Source organism: Annulohypoxylon truncatum (genome assembly GCF_022578515.1).
Source record: "Annulohypoxylon truncatum strain CBS 140777 unplaced genomic scaffold F4807scaffold_30, whole genome shotgun sequence".
Lineage (NCBI taxonomy): Eukaryota > Fungi > Ascomycota > Sordariomycetes > Xylariales > Hypoxylaceae > Annulohypoxylon > Annulohypoxylon truncatum.
The window spans coordinates 121254-140830 of NW_025953816.1; the positions used below are offsets into that span (position 1 = coordinate 121254).

Consider the following 19577-nt stretch of genomic DNA (forward strand, 5'->3'; position numbering starts at 1 on the left):
AAATATATCTGCCTAAATAGGTATCATCCACATAAGCAATAAGTACTTTATGAGATAAATTTCCTAACCAAATTTTGTGTTTATCAACGAGACCCATTAGTAGCACCGGTCACGCCGTTTGCACTGTCTACTGGTCCCACTCCCTTATGGGATCCAGCGGCCGGCGCACCGTTATTCTTCGTGACACTTTTCCCCTTCGTCACGCTTACCCCATTTGCGTATCTCAATTTAGCATCCTTCGTCATCCCATTGTGAGTCCCGTTAAATCTCATGTTCGCGATACCATCGTACCCCTTAATACCCGTGGCCTTCTCGAGGCGCGTAGCGATCTCCTCGTCAACTTCCCGGAATATAGCGATCTGCCGCTTGATGAACTCCGGTTCCTTGCAAACCGCCATCTTCCCGGCAACGTTGCCGATGAATCTCTCGCGGGCAGGTTCGTCCCATACTTTCCGGTACAAGGCCCTAGGTGCGTTGAAATCTTCCGGTCGGATCTCCGATAGGAACGTGATAGCTTCCCCGGTGAAGTGACCGTGAGTTTTGTCGAGGTCAACGGAGCGGTCGCGGAATTGGATCGGGTCGATGGAACTCAGGTAGTTGGGTCTCGCTCCCTGGTTGTAGAAAGCCATCGAACCGTCCCGCTGGAAATTGCCGAACATGAAACCCGTTCGCGGGGCATTGACGGGCAGCTGCTGATAGTTGACGCCGATTCGGTGACGGTGCGTGTCGGGATACGAAAACAGGCGAGACTGCAAGACGGGGTCGGCGGACGGCTCGATGCCAGGAGGCATGTGCGCCGGATTGAAAGCGACCTGCTCTATCTCCGCGAAATAATTGACGGCATTCTCATTCAATGTGAACTCGCCGATCTTCTTACGCGGGAATTGTCCCTGCGGCCAAACGTGGGTCAGGTCAAAGATGTTGATCTTCTGCTTCTCCCACACCTCCTCGGCCTGTTTCGGCGTCATAGTCTGGATCTCGACGTTCCACTTCGGGTAGTCTCCGCGCTGGATCGCTTCGTACAAATCTTTCTGGGAGTAATCGGGGGATTTGTTCGCGGAATCCTCTTGAGTGATGAACCTGGTACCCTGCTGGGACTTGAAATGGATCTGGGTGTAAATCCAGTCGCCCTGCTTGTTGACGAACTTGAGCGTGTGACCCGCGTAGCCATGCATGAAGCGGTAGCCATCCGGAATACCTCGGTCGCCCATCAGTATCATCACTTGGTGGATGCTCTCGGGATTATTGCAAAGGTAATCCCAAAACATGGTGGAGTCGTCGGCGTGCGTAAGGTGAGTTGACGGGTCACGCTTCTGTGTGTGAATGAAGTAAGGAAACTTAGCTGGGTCTCTCAAGAAGAACACTGGCGTGTTGTTGGCAACGAGATCCCAGTTACCGTCCTCGGTCCGGAACTTCACGGCGAAGCCTCGAGGGTCTCGAGCGCAATCGTGGGAGCCGGCCTCGCCTCCAACGGTAGAGAACCGCGCAGTGATGGGACATTTCTTTCCCTTAGTTGAGAAAATGTCGGCAGAACACAGCTCCGGAATAGGATTTGTACATTCGAAAAAACCACTACGAATGCACATGTAAGCAATCTCTTTCATTCTCAAATGTGATGTGATACTTCAAGGGCCCGTTCCGAAGACTGGGACGCCCTGAAATAAGGGGTGGTGATGAGGTTGTGGATCCTTACTGAGCGCCGCTACCCTTAGCATGTACCACTCGTTCGGGTATGCGTTCTCGGTCAAAGTGAGAAAGGAGATCGATCAGATGGAAGTCCTGTAGAAGGAGAGGCCCGTTTTCTCCTACTCTCTGAGTCTCGTAAGGATGGGGCATGGGAACGCCATTGCTGCGCTGGTTAGTTGCGAAGCGCATTATTTAGATATCAATATAACACACCTTGTAGCATATAACGTGTCCTTGGACGTCGACTTACGGTCTTTCTCGTAAGAAGTGAACTGGTTGGCGACGTGACCAGCAAACGAGGTATCTGCAGATGGTGCCATCTTCAATGTTGGTTTATCTTCTTAGCAGTAATTTGAATGTATGTATTATGTGATATTCGTACATATACTCTGAACCAGTGTTTAACTCAAGTACTACTTGCTATTAAAAGTGATAGACGTAGATACATATAACGACAGCATAGCGTATGCGGGTTAGGCACCTTGGTGGCTCAGAGGCAAATGGGAAAACACCTATCTACGATGATTCTTTGTATGATCATAGACCTTAACCCACTAAAATTGGAACCCTAATCATAGTGCTAGACGGTATTTGGACGACTCAGAAGTTCGATGACGGTATGGTGACAAGGAGACTCGCCTCGGACTTTAGGTAAGGTGGATTAAGCCTCGTGAACGCGAAAGCAAAGCATAATTGGCGTTCCTTGATTGGCAGATCAGGGTATCTCAGTGAAGAAGAAAAGTTGATGATGTAGATGAATTCCAGACCAAATGTCGTATTGTGTACTTACTCCCTTACCCCTTTTCGCCGTCCAACTCCTTGGGTAGGTAATTTGGTCAGTTTCATTATGAGAAAGCCAACTTCTTGAACTTTTTTTCGTATATATGCCGGCTAATACAGGATATCAGTTTGCTATTCGTCCCGAAGCTTTACGAATATTAGCTGTCTAGGGAGAAGGGTTGAAAGTTAAGGAAAAGCAAGGAGAAACTAGATGCATTAGTACCACATATACATCCGAAGAGCGGTACATTCCCTAACATTTGAGGCCTGGGAAGAGGAATAGATATCATGGCCAATTAGTACAGGACTTGGAATTGAAAATCCTCGGGCCTAGGTACATACATCCTTTTGTCTTCATGAAAGTAGTAATTCCGCACATTTGCTCATGAATTAACACCGTATAATTTAAGCTATCCTCGCACTGTCATCCATCAGCCGCATGGCTTTTCTTTAGTGACTGCAGGGGGTATTGGATAGTGGTTACCCATTAATTTTAGCGGAGAGATCACTCTTTCCATTACGATGGGACTTCTCAATCATCATACCAGTTCTCGGGGAACGTTCGTGTTTCCGCGACTCTACATTCGTTAGAATACTTTGAAGCGGACTAGGTCGCTCACAATTTGCAATTCGAATAATGATTTCCAAGTTCTTCGATGAGACTCGTCGTGTCGTGCGATTTTAAAAACTACAGGGGCCTCTGATAAATACAGTGTCTCACATTTTGGGGGATTCGCGCTGTTTGCGGGGATGACCTAAATATTTGAGTTCTATCCGTCACTGTAAATCATCGGAGATTTTTCTACGCCCATGGAGATTTACAATTACTTACTTAGTGATGGCTTCTTTATGATTGCCGTTATCACAAGCAATCTGTATACAACCCTACCCCATTTCATCCTGAAGCATATCAGGTTAACAATCATGGAGGGTAGCCGTCTACCTGTTGGCAGGTATGTGCCTGGTCTCTTCATCTCTAAGCTTTAGGAAATCTAGACTGCTTGTCCAAACCCGTGCAATACGTAATATTTGAATAGAGACCGATCTGTCAACCCAGTGAGCTCTATCTCTCGCTCTCCTCCACACAATTCATGTCCAGACAAGAACCGACTCATCAACACCAGAGGTCGAGGATAAGCGTTCACATCGGAATAGCTTGCCTATACCCCGACAAGACCGCCACCAATCCTCTTGGCACGTCGAACAATGCTTACTATGTATCGAGTTGCATCGCGTGGTGGTAAACGATGGAGATATGCAGGTGTTGGAATCATAGGTAGGTAGTTTATGGTTCCGCGGAATCTCTCATGCCATTTGCAAATCGGGCTGGTATCATCCACGTTCATATCTGGCGGATGCTACGCCGCCTTGCCTCGTGGTATGTGCCTCTCCAGTTGGTATAAGAGATGAATGATCGCCGGCTCAAACGCTATGACTCTCACACCTCCTTTAGAGATCTTCCTGGGGTAGGCCATCCACATCATCAACCCCGCGGGAATCTAAAATCACGAAGGTAGTCTGTTGGTTATTCGTATTAGACATGGCCGCTGGTAATGGGACTGCGGAACCTCTCGCGAAGGGTATCTTCGCTAGTGCGAAACAGTCGTGGGGTGACCTCTTTCGATGGAAGCAGAGAGTTGTCGTGACGAATGAGCTCGGCGAGTCCTATACGGAGTGGCACGCCCCTGAGAGACCTCGAAATCCTATCTCGCTTTTCATGCTCTTGAGTGCTAAGAACTGGATCTACTTCCTTGTGGGTATGTATGCGTGGACTGCCGACGCTTTCGACTTCCACGCTCTGGCAATCCAAACTGTCAAATTGTCAAACTATTACGAACGGACTAAGACAGACATCACCACTGCGATTACCTTGACGTTGCTTCTGCGATCTGTCGGTGCCGCCGTCTTCGGTCTGCTCGGTGATCGGTTTGGTCGGAAATGGCCGATGGTTGCGAACTTGATAGTCCTCGGCCTCTTGCAAATTGCGACAATCTACAGCGCGACGTTCGAACAGTTCCTGGCTGTACGGTCTCTCTTTGGGTTGTTCATGGGTGGCGTATATGGTAATGCTGTGGCCATGGCTCTCGAGAACTGCCCGTAAGTTTACGTGCCTTGTTATAACAGTATATTATACTGACATGTCGACTGAAAGAACCGAGGCGCGCGGCCTTATGAGCGGTATTCTGCAGCAAGGTTACGCTCTTGGTTACGTCCTTGCGGCGTGCGCCAACCTCGGCGTTGGCGGAGCGACCGATACTTGGAAAACGGTCTTCTGGATTGCTGCCGGTCTTTCTATCTCTGCCGGACTCGTCCGCTGCTGCTTTCCCGAATCGGAACAATTCAGAGCTGCAAAGGCGGCCGGTCACCATATTTCGGCGGCCGATTTTTGGACGGAGACGAAGTCTATGCTCGCTAAGGAGTGGCGTATCTGCGTCTACTGCATCTTTCTGATGACTTGGTTCAACTATTACGCGCATACGAGCCAAGACAGCTACACCACGTTTATGCTCGAGTCAAAGGAGCTTCCAAACGATGCTGCGACTCGCGCTAGTATCCTAATGAATACGGGGGCTTGCGTCGGTGGCACCATCATCGGCTACCTCTCCCAATTTATCGGTCGTCGTCGAGCTATTGTTGGAGCTGCGCTGATCAGTTGCTGCCTCGTGCCGGCCTGGATTCTGCCTACGACCGAATCAGGCCTCTCCGCTTCCGGATTTTGGATCCAATTCTTCGTCCAGGGAGCTTGGGGTGTGATCCCCATTCATCTTAACGAACTGTCGCCGCCGGCGTACCGATCCACATTCCCGGGCCTTGCATACCAGCTAGGTAACATGATATCTTCTCCGGCGGCACAAATCGTCAATGCCATTTCGGAAAGCCACTTCGTCCTAAGCAAGAGCGGCAAGTTGGTCGATGGCTACGGCCCAACAATGGGTATTGCTCTTGCGATCGTTGCGGTTGGTATTGCGGTGACGGCGGCGCTGGGCCCGGAGAAGCGTGGGCGGTCTTTTGAACGCGCGGGGCCTGCTGGGGCCAATATTCACGGTGATGTCGAGAAGGTGGTGGATAATGCGTCGATATCTGATTCGAAAATGCACGGTGCGGTGGAATTGGAGTCTGGTAAAAGCGAAGTCTAGGTAGGGCGAGGATGTTGGTTTGAAGACTGTCATAAGTGTTTATAACTTAGCATACCCATATTATGAAGATGATGTAGATGGAACTTACCTGGTACGAAGGCACCTGCCTCATGTACATACTCAAATACTGAACAATATGACCCGCACGTGTCGTAAGGGTGTTGTCGGTAGACTTTGGCATGTGCCTGGATTAGCAGCTTTTTTCAAGGTGACTTGGCTCCTGGCAGGCAGGAGCGTACTGTTAGCCCCGGCGTACGACTGCCAGTGTCATTATACTACTTACATATCTACTTAGTAGGTACCTACTTTGTCCACTGACAATTAATTTTGTTGTTCCTACAATACCCACGTGCACCCATGCGCTGACCGCCCACTAAATCACCACCTCTGTCGTCGCTCTACCCACAGTACCTGAGTCTGAGTCACCTAGCTTTCTATTTAGCACAACACTGTAACTTATCCGTCTAACTCCTTCCTTCCACTTCTTTGAGTACCCAGGCTGGGGCCGTGTTACTGTCCTTGTTTGATGCATATTTCTTCTTTCAATACCTAGCAACGAAAATAACCGAACCTTCACGGATTAATTCCACACGCACTAATTTTTGGCATTGTACCTCACCGTCCTGACATTTGGTAAGTGATAATCTATCACTCTATTTTATTCGTTCAATCTCCCCATACGAATCCTTCTTTCCTAACACGTTATCTTCCTATCGTTGATCCTCCTCTTCTCTCATCCTCGCCACCTTCTTTGCGTACCGGTCTGTCCTTTCATCCCCACATCCATTATCGCGGCGACGTCCCAAATTGCGAGGTATCGCCACTTCCAAAGTATATGCTAATTTATCAAAACTTAGGTAGCATTTAGGACGGCGAGGCACACGGCCCTAATCTCCTCCTTGGTATCGTCTTGCAAGGGTTATCATAAGATCTTACGCTCTTTACGATGTATTCCTCCACCATGAACCTTGCTCCCAAGGCCAATGGCCAACAGAAGTACAAATGTATGTCTTTAATTCGCCGATATATGCAAAACTTGATGACTTGACTAACAAGACTAAAGCAAAGTACTTTCCAATGGACAATGGCAAGTCTTTCCCCGAGCATAGTATACTACCTTGGTAACTAACTATGTCCTAGTCCTCTTCTATGGCGCGGGAGATAACCTTTCCCATAATAATGGGTTCTTTATTGGCTTCGCTGAGGCACAAATCAAGCTTCGACGTAGCAAAGGTATCCTACTTACCCGGCTCTGGTCCGACGCTTATGATGCTCTGGATGCGGAGCAGCAGAGTGGTGTCTATCGTTATTACTTGATGTGGGTGCGCAAGCTTGCTGGCAGTAAGTAGACGCATATCCATAGCATTAATCGTCGGTACTAACAGCTACAAGTGATGTTAGCAGAGGAGTTAGACCCGGAGAAGGTTAGGAATAGGGCGCCACTTCTTATAAAAGCGGCCAAAGCCATCGCAAAGGCCGATCACAATGGAGCCACGTCGGCACAAGCTTTTGCTCAAGTTCCCAAGACTACAATCCAGAACCCCTCGACGACAGCACCCTCTCAGAGACCAGTCTCTCTTGGAATGCCTCAGGGAAAATCGAACCCGCCTGCCGCCAAGTTCCCCCCCATGACTCCCGTAAAGAAGGAGAACGAGAAGCCGCGTCCGGCTGAGCCTAAATCCATGGCGATTTCGAATTTTGAAGAGCGTTGCAGGAAACTAGGGCTTCGCTTCTCTTCCTCAGAGGACTAAGAGATAACCCAAACCTGAACACGTCGTGGTGGTGGTATGAAACTCGATCGAGTTCTTCACCGTGAACGTCTAAGACGTGAGGTTGTCACCTTTTACATATACTGGTACCCAGCCTTAGCTATTGATGGAACAATTGGCATCGACATACATTTTGTCGCCCTCCTTGTGTCAATTGAATACTTAATAGCATGGCCCGACTGTTCAGGAAGGTAGTTAATAAAATTCTCTGATATAAATTTGGTTGTTATAGCTATGGTCGGGATCGTAGTTGAGGAGTCGCTGCTGTCTCTTCAGTTCATTACCTAGCGTCTGGATTTCGAAGCCTCTGATTCCATCGGAGCCGCTTCTTATCGAACCCAGATCGTCCCAGGGTGATGAAAGGCGGTGGCGTTCTGTAGATGCAATGGACTATGTTGGAAGCGGGGACAGGATGTCTGCACCTTCTAACATGCGTATAGTAAAATACAAGGGATACAGGATAGTAGACAGAGGCTCACTCTTGCGGCTTACTCCACCGGTGAGCCCAAGGAACTTATTCAGGTAGCATCGATGTAACCCATCAAGCTTCGCGTCAATATTCAAACATCTGCTATGACGATCCATCGCCCGGCAACTTTTCGAGTGGAGAGCTCCCTTTTCCCGATCCGTACCATTACTAAGGTGACTACACTAGTTCTAACTTCTCGGGAGAATAATAAGCTCGGACGTGCACGCGATGGAAGTTATCCATTACCGTTACGGAAATATTAGCCGCGGAGGTTCTCTTAGGTAAGATTACACGCATGTGAGAGGGGATATTTAAGACAAGAGGCAAACGATTAGCTGATTGGGCAGAAACATATTGTCAGAGTTGGTCTAGCTGGTATCGTTCGATGCGCGTTCCCGTCTGTGTAATCTCCTTAGTTCTGGCCGTACCAGGTAGGGAGAATACGTACCCTTCGGCTTATGATTGGGAGATGGAAGTAATAAATAATATGATAAATAATATGGCACGATAGAGAATCTGGTCAATATAATCCCGTGTGCCAGCACGTTGGTAAAGGCCATTAGAGTACCTATTGGTACCGATTTGTGCGTTACGGCCGCCTCTGACGGTGTACGAAGTCGAGGCAAGGGATATTCAGGGGAAGATGGATGTCAACATTGGGCAAATGGATCCATACCGGTGAGCATTTCCAAGCCTTGGACGTTTGATGTTATCTTGTTAGTTGTGAAGAAAGCTGATAATGACCATTACTGGTTATAAACCTGTAGAGGTATGTACATCCATAGCTCTAGCTGTTAGTAGCTAGGTAATCGTGTTAGAGTTGTAAAGGTTCGTGATATCGCTTGACTTGGCCCCTATTTAGTCTGTTTAGAGCATGGGGTAATGAAGATGTTAGGGGATCTAGGGCTAAGCTGTTTAGTGTTTTGGCTTGGCGCTAGGCCAGCCCTGCATATCCCCTACCCCTGTCGTTGTCTGTGGAACCGATTCTTTATCTTTCTCATACTAGTAAATTCAAACTCAGAAATTCATCATCTAATCTTCTACCTACTTAGATTCATATCATTTTTATTCATTCGAAAATAGATGATACCTAATTGACGTACGGACGAAACTTGCCAATCCGACGATGTTCGTTGAATATATTGACCTTAGGCGATTTCCTGGCTGGCTGTTCATGCGATTACTATCCTACCAGAGAGTGCTAATGCAAGCTTCAGCCCTTGAGAACAGCGCCAAGCCGTCGACATTCGATATGCACCGTTATGGAGCCGTGCGTAAGGCGCTGATCGGTTCATTCCTTACCTTGCCCCCCTAAATCCGGGGTCTCGCGAACATGGCTTCGAGTCCTATCAATCAATGCTGATGGCCAACTCCTGGCCGTCCCTCCAAAGCTAGACAGTCACCTACCAGTATGTCAGGTAGAAAACGGATTACCCCAGGAAGCCCACGTATAGGCTCGTGGTTGACGTACTACTCCACCTAAGCTTCATATGCAGTCTCTGGAGAGGGACCGATTACGCCGAAATCAATAGATTCTATTAGTTAGTTGGAAGCCCCAGGAACCCCGGTCGAACCGTAGCCTCTACATCCTTAAAAGGCATCTGATCTAGAAGGACCCATTGGGTACGCAGAGATACGCAGAGCCATGCGACTGGGACCCGTATGGTTGTCGGCTTCAGGGATGTCAGAGCCGGCGCATCGTGGAAAACAGCCAATCAAAGTAAAGCCCGGTCACATTTACGGGCAATGTTCCAGAATCCGCTACTTATAGACCCTAACCTTGCACTGATAAACCCCCTTACGGTAGCATCCCCCACGTTGACAGTTTCCATGTCGTACATATTCTCGATGTCCCCAGCTGAGGCCCTCATCAGACCGGTATGGGGAAATACTTCCTCTTACGACCGAGTCGAACTACCTACCTGCTTACTTGAGGCATGAGAGGATACCGGGTATCTAGGATTATATAAAAGCAAGGCCGCGTTGCCTTGTTTTCTCGTATCACCACTCGATTCACCGTGTGAACTCGATCTCCACTTTGATTCCGAACCTCTGGATAGCAAGCGGATTACACTATTATAAGACTCTCAAAAGCAAATGTGGGAACGCCACGGACTCGTCGGTTATCGGATTTAAATGATAGATCTCAACGTCGCCCACCATCCACCTCTCCACCTCTGAGACTTCGCTTGTTGGACTATCGATTTCTTCTTATTTAATTCATGGGCATCAGTGTTTCGGACAACAATTTTCGGTTAAATAATTGAGTGTGCGGATGCAAGTCTAGGATAGCTCAGGTTTCTCAGACGGCTAAGACTTCGCGTTCCCGATTAGGATTGATATATCAAGTGGATCGATCTGCGGCGTTGCATTGAAATTTCATTGAAGTTACCTGCTTCTTTCGACGAGAGCAGACAAGAGTGGCTCGCTACTAAACAGCTTTCGCAACCTGCGACGCATACGTGTACCCAAGACCGACCTTGTAGCAGCTTGTCATACAAAACTATCCATTAGCAATCTGACACTTTCTCCGTGGCACCGACTGTCCTCTCCGAGAGGGCACGTTGGCCTACGCGAGACTCGCAAACTTGTCGATATCACTATCACATAACATCCTGATGCGAACGCGGGAAGACCTGCGTCGCCACGTTTCTTAGCCCGATCATCCAACTCGTAGCAATCTCAAACTTTAGGAGACGCAGTATTCATCACTAGCTGGGCCAAATTTCCTATTCACATAGCCCACCATGTCCGGGCGTAGCGCGTACGTGAGGAAAAAGATAACGGAGCCGAAGTCTGGAGGTCGGACTCCGGGAAGCTCTCGCTATTCTGACCGGGATGACCTTTCCGTTACCGACGCCGGCCTGCCGCAAGGCACCGGCTACGGCACGATGAACGCGCGATTCTTGAAGTTCTCGGAACCTGTGAGGGAGGCGGAGCCGATAAATTACCGCAACGAGCTTACGAGCTTCAACAACATCAGCAGTGGAAGCCAGAGTGGCGGAAGCGACTCGGGGAGAAGAGAAGGTGGCGGCTCGCAGCGCCCGGGGCCGATGGCTGATTATGCCTACGCTAGAGCGAGAAAGCCAGTGCTGAGAACGGAGGACGTATCAGGCATCGAACGCTCCGGCTTTCGGAGTGTCGTGGACAAGAAAAGCGACGACTTTCGTAAGGGGCTTACGAAGGCTTTCACGTTCGGAGCTAAGAAGAAGAAAGCTGGCGAGGCCCTTCGACCCGAGTCTTCCGCTACCGTCAGAGGCCACGGCGATACAGATTCCTTCGACATGAACGAGATGCCTATAATGCATATGCAAACCCCGCAGCACTTGGTATGGGATCCGGAATATCAGCAGATGATCTCGCCGCCGCCGTCCTCTAAACTGCCTCCGATCCCTCCGCCCTCGACTACGCCGCCGATCAAACGGTGGATTGGTGCCGGAAAGCCCGTACAGCGATGGAATAAGCTTCGCAAAGACCCCGAGCTGTGGGATCCCAACGGCGACGTGTTAGTGTTTTTTGGTCGCAGAGGACAGGCCCCGCGACCGAACCCTTCTTTCCGCCTTTCTTCTCACATAATTGAGGCGACCGAATCTCGGTTTCTTATCACTCTCCTTCGCGAAGGATCTACGGAAGAAGAGTACGACCCGCGGATACACATGCCGCCGTCGCCTATTGGTGCTCCGCCAATGCTACGACCGCACGGCTCTCATCCGCAGCTCGGATACAATCTAGGTCGCCACGGTCAACCGACGCCTCCGGTTTCCGAGGATACCAGTCTCGCGGACACCGACGGCCAGATTTCCTACGAGATGTATTTCCCGACACCGCCCAATTTAAGCAAGCTCGAAGCACATCGGCATGCCATCACAACACGCAACGTATTCGCGCTGCTGTATCATGCGTCTCTGGTCGGTCTATCGCTTTTCCAGGCGCTATCAGATCTGCTTGCGCGTCTCACGACGTATATGCCTCCAGAGGCAGACAATGTCGGCACTATCATCAACTATCTGTCTGCGCGTGGTATCGACGATGCCCGTAACGACGCGGAGACCGCAGTATCTATGCTAGCGTGGTCGGAGACCCCGGACGTGCGCTGGGAGGAAGGATGGTCTGAGGCCTTCGTGCATTGCGCCGGGATGTATTCCCGGTTAGAAGGGTGCGCTGATTTCAAGAACGTCACGCCGATTACACGGGCACTTCTAGAGAGAGCATGTCTCGAAACTCAGCTTCGAGTGCAAGCGGCAGAAGAACGCCTTGCCGAGTTCTCTTTCGGAGACATTTGGCCGACGGCTGGCCCTTCGGCACGAGGCCCTGCTCGAGACGCCGCCGATCGTTTGCAGCAATTCTTTATCAACCACTACGCTACGGTACATGGCGACTGGCCTCCCCCCGAAGCCGGCGCGAAAACGGTAGAGGGCGAGGAGATGTGGTTAACTCGGACGTTGGCAAAGCAGATTCAAAAAGATTTCGGCGCGCTATATGATTACCTCGTCAATAGGGATATCGTGTGGGACGAGTCTGAGACCAGGAGCAGCAGGAAATGGATGATGGTTTCCGAGAGCGGCAACAAATCGTTCGACCCCGACACCCCTGACCTCCCACTCACAGATATGCTGATCGAGTTCGACAACCGGATGCGATTTCCCCATATCCCCCACCCCTATCCTCTAGTTCCCGAGTCGATTCCGCCGATCACACCCCCTTCTTCCGGTTTGAGTCGTGAGAAGTTGAGAAAGGACAGGAGCAATGCCAACAGCGCGAAACAGGGAGGCGACGATCGGATCAACGAGAGGCGTGCACAATTAGCTTATACCGAAGCTACCAACATATACATACTAGGATCGGACTTCACGCAGTCCGACTTGATCGAGGGCTTTGTCAAATTCGAGAAAGCGGACCAGATTGGTAGCGTCGACCCCTTCGTCGCCCGTCGCGGCCGCTGGGTTCTCATATACGGCATACTCCAGACTCTCGCCAGCGTATCCGTGGATGCACCCAACCTGCGGTATAAGGAAAATGTGTCTTACCATCTATCACCGCGCTTCAAAGGAATGAAGACACCGCCGTGGAAGGGCGCGTCTGGTCCCGCAGCTGAGGCCCATCACGAGCTCTCACACTGCTGGCTCGCTCCTCGGGCCTGGCAAAATAATACAAGCGGTGAAAGCGTCGACTCAGATACATCTAACTCGGGAGACCCGGTGCTTCGTATGATGCGCGCGCAGGCGCAGAAGTTCCCCCGGCCACCTAGGACTGTGACGAGCCGATCAAACAACGGTGGCGGATGGAACGCATCTCGGGGTGGGCGATCCAATGTTCCCAGTGCCCTCTCGCCTACGATATGGGGTGGATCTTCTGCTATGAGCGTCAGTGGCTTCTCCGACGACGCAGCCTCAAGCATAACTCGGCCGTCATCATCCAAAACCCACGCCAGCTTCAACCCGAAAGGTTATGCATCTTCTCAAAGGGCCAGGAGCGAGCGCAGCTTCGCGACCTTCGGACCGAATAATACCGGCGGTCGGATTGACGAGGGCAGCTGGCAACCCCAGGGCTTGAGCATACGCCGAACCAAGCCGCCTGCACCGTTGGATCTTAATCTCGATATGTCGCGCATGGAGGGGTTCTTCGATTCGAGCCATAGCCCTTCTAGCTGCAGTGGTGCGCCGATTCTGAGTCCGAATAGTTCTGCTTCCGACGGTCTCGGGCCGGTGATTCGCGATTTTGATGAGCTTGATTCTGTTGCTGAGGAACATATGGGTTAGGCTGTGAAGTCCAAAAGATACAATTTTCAAACACATTGGGGACCTAGGACTAGGAGTTCTCCAGGATTTTAATTTCAACTTTCTATGGGAGGCTATTTAAATGGGATGGAGCAGGGGACGGGGACGGGGACGGGACAGGGACGGCGGTGTCGTTCGTTAAAGCATTCGATGAGCGATCAATGCTGAATGATGTGTACGAGGTTTGAGGGAGTTATTTTCCTTTAGAAATTTGCCATGAGGCATGCAATACCCTATTAGAGGTCATGAAGCTATTTTAGTAGTGTACCATCGGTTCTGGGCTTTATACGGGGTCGGGTCGAAAATTCTTACCTGTAACTAGGTATATAAACAGATACTACCTCTACTTGTCTTCCAATGAGGAAATAGAAGCATAAGTTGGCACATACTAACCGTCTCGCCAGTGTCGAAAACAGAATAATGCCTTTATCGCCTTCGGCCGGGGGTGCTTGTAAAGGGGGGTTCTGTTCACACAACAAAGCGTTCTCCATAATAGCGTATAACATATGATGGCTTCATGGCAACCGTAAGACTATGCGCGTAGCTTACCTGCTTAACATAACAGGAACTCATTGTTGCTGCGAGTTTCGATACTAGAATACCCGGTTTTTCTTTTGTGCCATGAAACCATACCTATCCAACTTACTTCCTCACAAGCTTAGTAGCTTCCCTCATGAAAGCCTTATCATCAAGCAACTCAACCGCGATCTGCGCCAGCGCTCTGGCGACGATTTCTGTTCTTCCATAACTATACTCCGTCCCCGCGGTCTGCTCAAACTCGGGCTCGTGGTTGAAACCGCACGGAGCGCCGGCCACGGGCTCGCAGATACCGAAGTTCGGGTGGAACACGGCTTTAAACGTGCTTAGGACTTGCTTCGTGCTGGGGTCGAGCACCGCGTCCTGTACGAAACCGGCGTCGGTGGCGGCGGGAGCGATGGTCGAGAAGTTCCAGTTCGTCTGGCTGTCGTGGTCCGCGTCGTGCATCAGGTTGATGAAGCGGTCGCCGGGGGTACTGAGGACTTCGAGCGCCGGGTACGGCCGGTCCGTGGTGATGCTTTTGGCTTTGGAGGTGATTGTCGACGTCACGTTTTTCAGGAGCGAGTCCAGATCCATCGTATACCGAGGTCGAACCGATATCGTGATGTCCAGCTCCGTAGCTGTGATATTTCCTGGCAAGAAAAACGAAATGCCTTGTTTGCCGCTGTTCGTCAAATTGCGGAATGTCTCGATACTTAACCTAAGTGGACTTTTCGTCCCCTCAGACGCGTGGCCTCCGGGTCCTTCCATGGTCACCGCGATCCCCTTTTCGACCTCGTCGTCTTCCGCGACGGTGTAGTTGACGCCGATATACGTGCTGTCTAAAAGCGCGCCCACAGTCGCGTTCACATCTTGCAGACTTAGTCCCGCGATCCCAAGCAAAATCTTCTGCGACACCACGTTGATAGCGAACATCCCCACGTCCTCGACAGGAGTAGCCGTCGTGCCCGAGGGCAAAGTAGTCCCTAAATCCGTGATCAGCACGAGCGCCTCGTACGCAGTCCTCACGGCATCGGCATGCGTATCGCCCACAAAATTCGCCTGCGCGTCGACGCGAGCGCCCATGGGCTGCACGGCGTTAGCGCTCGTGGGGTGCGCCATCATCCACATATCCACTTCGTCGAACGCGCCCGCATCCCGCAGCAGCCCCTTCCCGCCCGTGTTCTCCTCGTCGGGCGTCCCTAGGATGCGGATCCGGCCGGGGATATCCAAGGCGATGAGAGCCTGGCGCGCCATGCTCGCCGCGGCGAGACCGTTGAGTAGGATGTGGTTGTGGCCGCAGGCGTGGCCGATGCCGATGAGGGCGTCGTACTCGGCCATGATTCCGACGACGGGGATCTCGTCCTCGGAACCCGTATACCCGGCGGGCTTATGCACGAAATCTAGCTGGAATGCGGTGGGGAGGTTGTAAACGTGTGGTTTTACATCCCACAAGCCGGGCTTGGTCGTGGTGAAGTAGTCCACGACGGTGTCGTGGGCGTGGAATTCTTGGAGGGAGGTCTCCGGGTGGGCATAGATGTCCTGGGATATTCCCTTCAGGTCCGGAAATATATCTGCCGAGATGTTCTTCAGGAGCGCGGGAAGCGTACTCAGATCTGTCGCCGTCGTAAGGCCGATCGAGGCTAATAGGAATAGGTGGGAGCGTGCCATGTTCCTATGACGCGATTTACCGCCGGTCTGGATTGCACTATGGTTTGCTACGATATCAGGCCCAATCTACATATGTAGATCACAGGTGTAGGTTCCAGTAGCGCATAGCTTTATATTTATGCTGGGGACTTCCTGGCCGATCCGGGACCCATTATGTATATATCAATCAGTAAGATCATTGATGAACTTATGACCTTTGGTCAGTAATCAGAGTTTCGATAAACACCTAAATCTAGGAACAGACGGCTGGCCATGCAAGCTTAAGTCCGCGATTCACCTTTATTGCTGACGCTATGCATGTGTATCAGTCAGCACCAAGCCGTTCCCATGCTCGACGAGTCTAGGTAAGTGATGGTAGGGGACGACATTATACAAAATCCCCTATAGCATGGAATATGGTGTGTTTATGGCGGTCTCAGGCGAATATAAGATGATCCATGTATGATCGTAGCTGGGAGAGAATTACCCATCTTCTACTAAGAGAGTATTCCGATTCCAATTTCCAGTAGATATCGCGGGACACATCCGCTACCCGCTTAATTACATGCTAAAAATAATGAGTCTGGCGTCATCATCGCCTGTTCCATGCTCTGACATATACCATATTATGGACATGGCCAATTACGTAAAATATAGCCACCGACATCTGTACGATATTTGTTCATTAGTAACAATCCTAAGGGTAATTATACATAGTAAGATTGGGTCGGTTCATAGAGCCCCTGAAGTCCCCTGACGAAAAGCATACCACTAAAGTATTATGCTTTACACGTTAGAAGGCCAATATAAATACCTACCATATATATGCTTACTGAGGACAGGAGTGTGAGATATACTCTTCGGTCCTTCTTTTTACCTGCTCTTGTTCTTGGGAAGCCGTGTTTTTACCTGAGTGTGAACACGGCCCCACAATAGCGGGCTCGGAGGGCATAACACGTCCCAGCTAGCCATCAACCACAGCCGAGAACCGGTCGTCGCCGGTTGTATCACCACCGGAGGCCTTTGCAGCGGCGTATTCCAGGGAAAGGAGAGCAAGAAATTACGAAAAAAAAGTATGATCAGGTCCAACAAGGGAAATCCATGTTTGACGCCTTCCCTACGAACATTGTATCGCTCAGTACAGCAATATAACTACCTAGTGGATCTCGGTATGCTTTTTAAATATGAGATGGGTGGGCCCCGTGTCGTCTTAGAGCAAGCCGTATCTGCGTTGGATGCCTAGGAAGACTTTGAGGCGACCAAAATGTATCGCGGCCGCTAGATGAAGGTCGCCAATAGATCTATAGGATACACAGACAATCGACTACGACGGCTATTCCGAACAGGTTTCGCTACGAGACGTTACCGCTGGAGCCTATGAATAAGAGACCAGATCAGGAGCAAGATTAGAGCTCCGTGTAATGTCCTATTAAGATTTAGTTGGAAGTATTTGCTAGCGATCTCGCTAAACAAGATACCTCTTTTATAAAACTTCTCCCTTTAGACACGTATTGAGTCTTCATATTTAGATGTAGGTGGGACCTTTAGATACCGCTGTCCTCTACTTTTGCTTATTTGATGGAATATTACTTTCCTCTTTTCAATAGTCTGACTTGATAGATGAGTTGGTTGCTCTGCCTGCGCTAGATTCCTTTGGTGCTGTTAGCTGAAGTAATGGATGTGATACACACCGTCCTTGAGAAGGTGTGAGTAAAAGGGGGGCAAGGAGTGAAGATGTTAGGGGTAAGTTTCTGTCGCACAGGCCAGGATGACCAAGTTTTTTTTGGTTCTCTAGAACAACGTTGAATTGACCAACCACCTAACCAACCCCGCTAATTTTTGAGGTCTAGATTTTAGAGGGCTAATCCTGGGCTAGGATACTAGAATACGAACCTGAAAAGAGTGCAGAGATCTTGAGGAAAACTTGGAAACTAAGGGTGCTCCTACATTGTCGAATATTACGTAGGTCCCTAGGTGCATATAGTAATAACTTGTCTTTTCGTGCATTCCATTAACGACTTTTTTATCTTCTTCATCGAATCGCATCCACATATAGAATAAAATACGTAGTACCTCAAGGTTACAGTTTCGGGTCTTTTTAAAGGTTCCTTTAGGCTGGTAGCATCCCTGATTGAGCTCCCTAAGCTTCTTGGTTCCGCCGACGTCATAAATCAATTAAAGTTCCCCATAAGGCGTTGCCCTGCCGCATGTTTTTTGTTTACCTGAAGAAAGTTGGAACCCCGCCAGTTTCACCCGATTCATTCGTCTTTGCGACAACCAACATTTCGCAAGTTCACGTTGCGTCGACGACGTCAATCGGGACTCGTCAATACTAAACCTATCCATCGCTTCTGTACATACTACTTCTTTACACATCCGTTTTATTCGATTGATAGACTTTCTGCATCGTTTCAATAATCGTCGTTGTCAAAATCTACGACACCAAGGATCGGCATAAAAAGACGCATAAGACCCCGGTTCAACCTACCAACCAGCCGCCCGCCTTGTCTCGTAGCTTGTGCAGCTCTTGGCGCAAAGTCACCCTAGAGCTTCAGCTCTCCCTCTCCACCTTTTGTATTTTGCGGTCATCGTCTTCTTGGTCATCTCTTATTCTCCGCTCACTCCGTTCTCACACCTTTCTCACCTGCACATCCAATTGTCTTCTTGTTGGTTGCAGACCTGCTACATCGTCGCGCCCAATCCTTCGTCTCTCTAGTACCGTCAATTCAATCATAGAAGATCGAGAGAAGGGCAGAAGCAATCCGGCAAGATGCTGTTCGCAATCCTCTTCACGTTCTGGCGCTTCGTGCAGATCGTCACACTGGTAAGTTCAACCCTCCCACACCTGCATTTACACCCCGACAAGTCCATGCGTTATGCGCCGATCAGTCGCAACACTAACACCCAACCGCCACACAGATCCCGACGATGGGCATGCTGGCGTACTTTGTCAACGGCTACGTCCAGCTGAACCAGCTGACGCCGAACTACATCCTCGTGCTCTTCATCGTGTCCGTGCTCGCGCTCGCCTGGTCCATCTACACGCTCTTCAGCTACCACCGCTCGTCGTCGAACGCGACCTTCGTCGCCGTCGTCGACCTGCTCTTCGTCGGCGCCTTCATCGGCGCCGTCTGGGCCCTGCGCTTCATCGCCCAGGCCGACTGCACCCACATCACCACCGGCGACCCGTACGACATCAGCTTCGGGCCCTTCGGCAGCGCCTCCGCCACCAACTGGGACGTGAACGTCGACAAGACCTGCGCCATGCTCAAGGCCTGCTTCGCCTTCGGCATCATGAACTGCGTCTTCTTCTTCGTTACTAGTATCCTCGCCTGCCTGCACGGAGACCGCTCTAGTAGTGGCGACCGCGTCACGTATTACCGCGAGACGCATTCCCACCGCCACGGCCACCGAAGCAGTCGTAGCCCGAATAGCCGACATAGCAGCCACTCGCACCGCCGCGTCTACGTCTAAGGTGGTTGTTTGTTTTTACCTCCGCATCTCTACGGGTAAAATTAGAAGTTTGTCGGAAATGAATGAGGAATTTGTAAAGAAAGGCAGTCGGCGTTTATTCACAATACATGTTGAGCTTATGTTGGGGTCGGACTAGACTATGTCGATTTTGGAACGAGATGGTACAAGATGAGAAGACGAGATGAGATGAAAAGAACACAGCTGATCTGATGGAATGTGGAATGTGGGACGAGACGGAGTGATGTACCCTTTTTTGGACGAAAGACCTGCCCACGTTTTGATTCGCAACGATTACGACTTTTACGATGATCATGGCAAT

General features: G+C 50.3%; 6 protein-coding genes across 6 annotated transcripts; 4 read left to right on the forward strand and 2 right to left on the reverse strand.

Moving 5' to 3' along the window:
* Positions 1 to 2056, reverse strand: F4807DRAFT_436575 (catalase-like domain-containing protein). The gene is made up of 3 exons (XM_047998972.1): positions 1900 to 2056; positions 1694 to 1849; positions 1 to 1572 (listed from the first exon to the last, which is right to left on the reverse strand). Exons 1-3 carry the CDS (start codon positions 2004 to 2006, stop codon positions 84 to 86), a joined length of 1752 nt encoding a protein of 583 aa, XP_047851498.1. The 5' UTR covers positions 2007 to 2056; the 3' UTR covers positions 1 to 83.
* A 1853-nt stretch (positions 2057 to 3909) lies between these two features.
* Positions 3910 to 5832, forward strand: F4807DRAFT_210171 (carboxylic acid transport protein). Its single transcript, XM_047993923.1, has 2 exons — positions 3910 to 4563; positions 4619 to 5832. Exons 1-2 carry the CDS (start codon positions 4007 to 4009, stop codon positions 5601 to 5603), a joined length of 1542 nt encoding a protein of 513 aa, XP_047851499.1. The 5' UTR covers positions 3910 to 4006; the 3' UTR covers positions 5604 to 5832.
* Positions 5833 to 6564: 732 nt separating this feature from the next.
* Positions 6565 to 7664, forward strand: F4807DRAFT_469755 (uncharacterized protein; the record flags this gene model as incomplete). The annotated part of the gene is made up of 4 exons (XM_048002745.1): positions 6565 to 6607; positions 6667 to 6711; positions 6744 to 6944; positions 6996 to 7664. The coding sequence occupies 4 exons, from the start codon at positions 6565 to 6567 to the stop codon at positions 7352 to 7354; spliced, it is 648 nt and encodes a 215-aa protein (XP_047851500.1). The 3' UTR covers positions 7355 to 7664.
* A 2521-nt stretch (positions 7665 to 10185) lies between these two features.
* On the forward strand, positions 10186 to 14012 carry F4807DRAFT_210234 (uncharacterized protein). The gene has a single exon (XM_047993924.1). The coding sequence runs from the start codon at positions 10589 to 10591 to the stop codon at positions 13598 to 13600; it is 3012 nt and encodes a 1003-aa protein (XP_047851501.1). The 5' UTR covers positions 10186 to 10588; the 3' UTR covers positions 13601 to 14012.
* Positions 14000 to 16029, reverse strand: F4807DRAFT_436587 (uncharacterized protein). The gene has a single exon (XM_047998973.1). The coding sequence runs from the start codon at positions 15803 to 15805 to the stop codon at positions 14261 to 14263; it is 1545 nt and encodes a 514-aa protein (XP_047851502.1). The 5' UTR covers positions 15806 to 16029; the 3' UTR covers positions 14000 to 14260.
* A 2258-nt stretch (positions 16030 to 18287) lies between these two features.
* On the forward strand, positions 18288 to 19349 carry F4807DRAFT_210246 (uncharacterized protein). Its single transcript, XM_047993925.1, has 2 exons — positions 18288 to 18608; positions 18704 to 19349. Exons 1-2 carry the CDS (start codon positions 18555 to 18557, stop codon positions 19256 to 19258), a joined length of 609 nt encoding a protein of 202 aa, XP_047851503.1. The 5' UTR covers positions 18288 to 18554; the 3' UTR covers positions 19259 to 19349.
* Positions 19350 to 19577: the final 228 nt, after the last annotated feature.

Excerpts from the sequence above, each read along its gene's own strand:
- F4807DRAFT_436575 (XM_047998972.1), bottom strand. The coding sequence starts at position 2,006 with ATGGCACCATCTGCAGATACCTCGTTTGCTGGTCACGTCGCCAACCAG. Across the intron at positions 1,850-1,899 it reads GACACGTTATATGCTACAAG|CAATGGCGTTCCCATGCCCC; the intron begins GTGTGTTATATT and ends TAACCAGCGCAG. Across the intron at positions 1,573-1,693 it reads GCTAAGGGTAGCGGCGCTCA|TGGTTTTTTCGAATGTACAA; the intron begins GTAAGGATCCAC and ends GTGCATTCGTAG.
- F4807DRAFT_210171 (XM_047993923.1), top strand. The coding sequence starts at position 4,007 with ATGGCCGCTGGTAATGGGACTGCGGAACCTCTCGCGAAGGGTATCTTC. Across the intron at positions 4,564-4,618 it reads ATGGCTCTCGAGAACTGCCC|AACCGAGGCGCGCGGCCTTA; the intron begins GTAAGTTTACGT and ends GTCGACTGAAAG.
- F4807DRAFT_210234 (XM_047993924.1), top strand. The coding sequence starts at position 10,589 with ATGTCCGGGCGTAGCGCGTACGTGAGGAAAAAGATAACGGAGCCGAAG.
- F4807DRAFT_436587 (XM_047998973.1), bottom strand. The coding sequence starts at position 15,805 with ATGGCACGCTCCCACCTATTCCTATTAGCCTCGATCGGCCTTACGACG.
- F4807DRAFT_210246 (XM_047993925.1), top strand. The coding sequence starts at position 18,555 with ATGCTGTTCGCAATCCTCTTCACGTTCTGGCGCTTCGTGCAGATCGTC. Across the intron at positions 18,609-18,703 it reads TCGTGCAGATCGTCACACTG|ATCCCGACGATGGGCATGCT; the intron begins GTAAGTTCAACC and ends ACCGCCACACAG.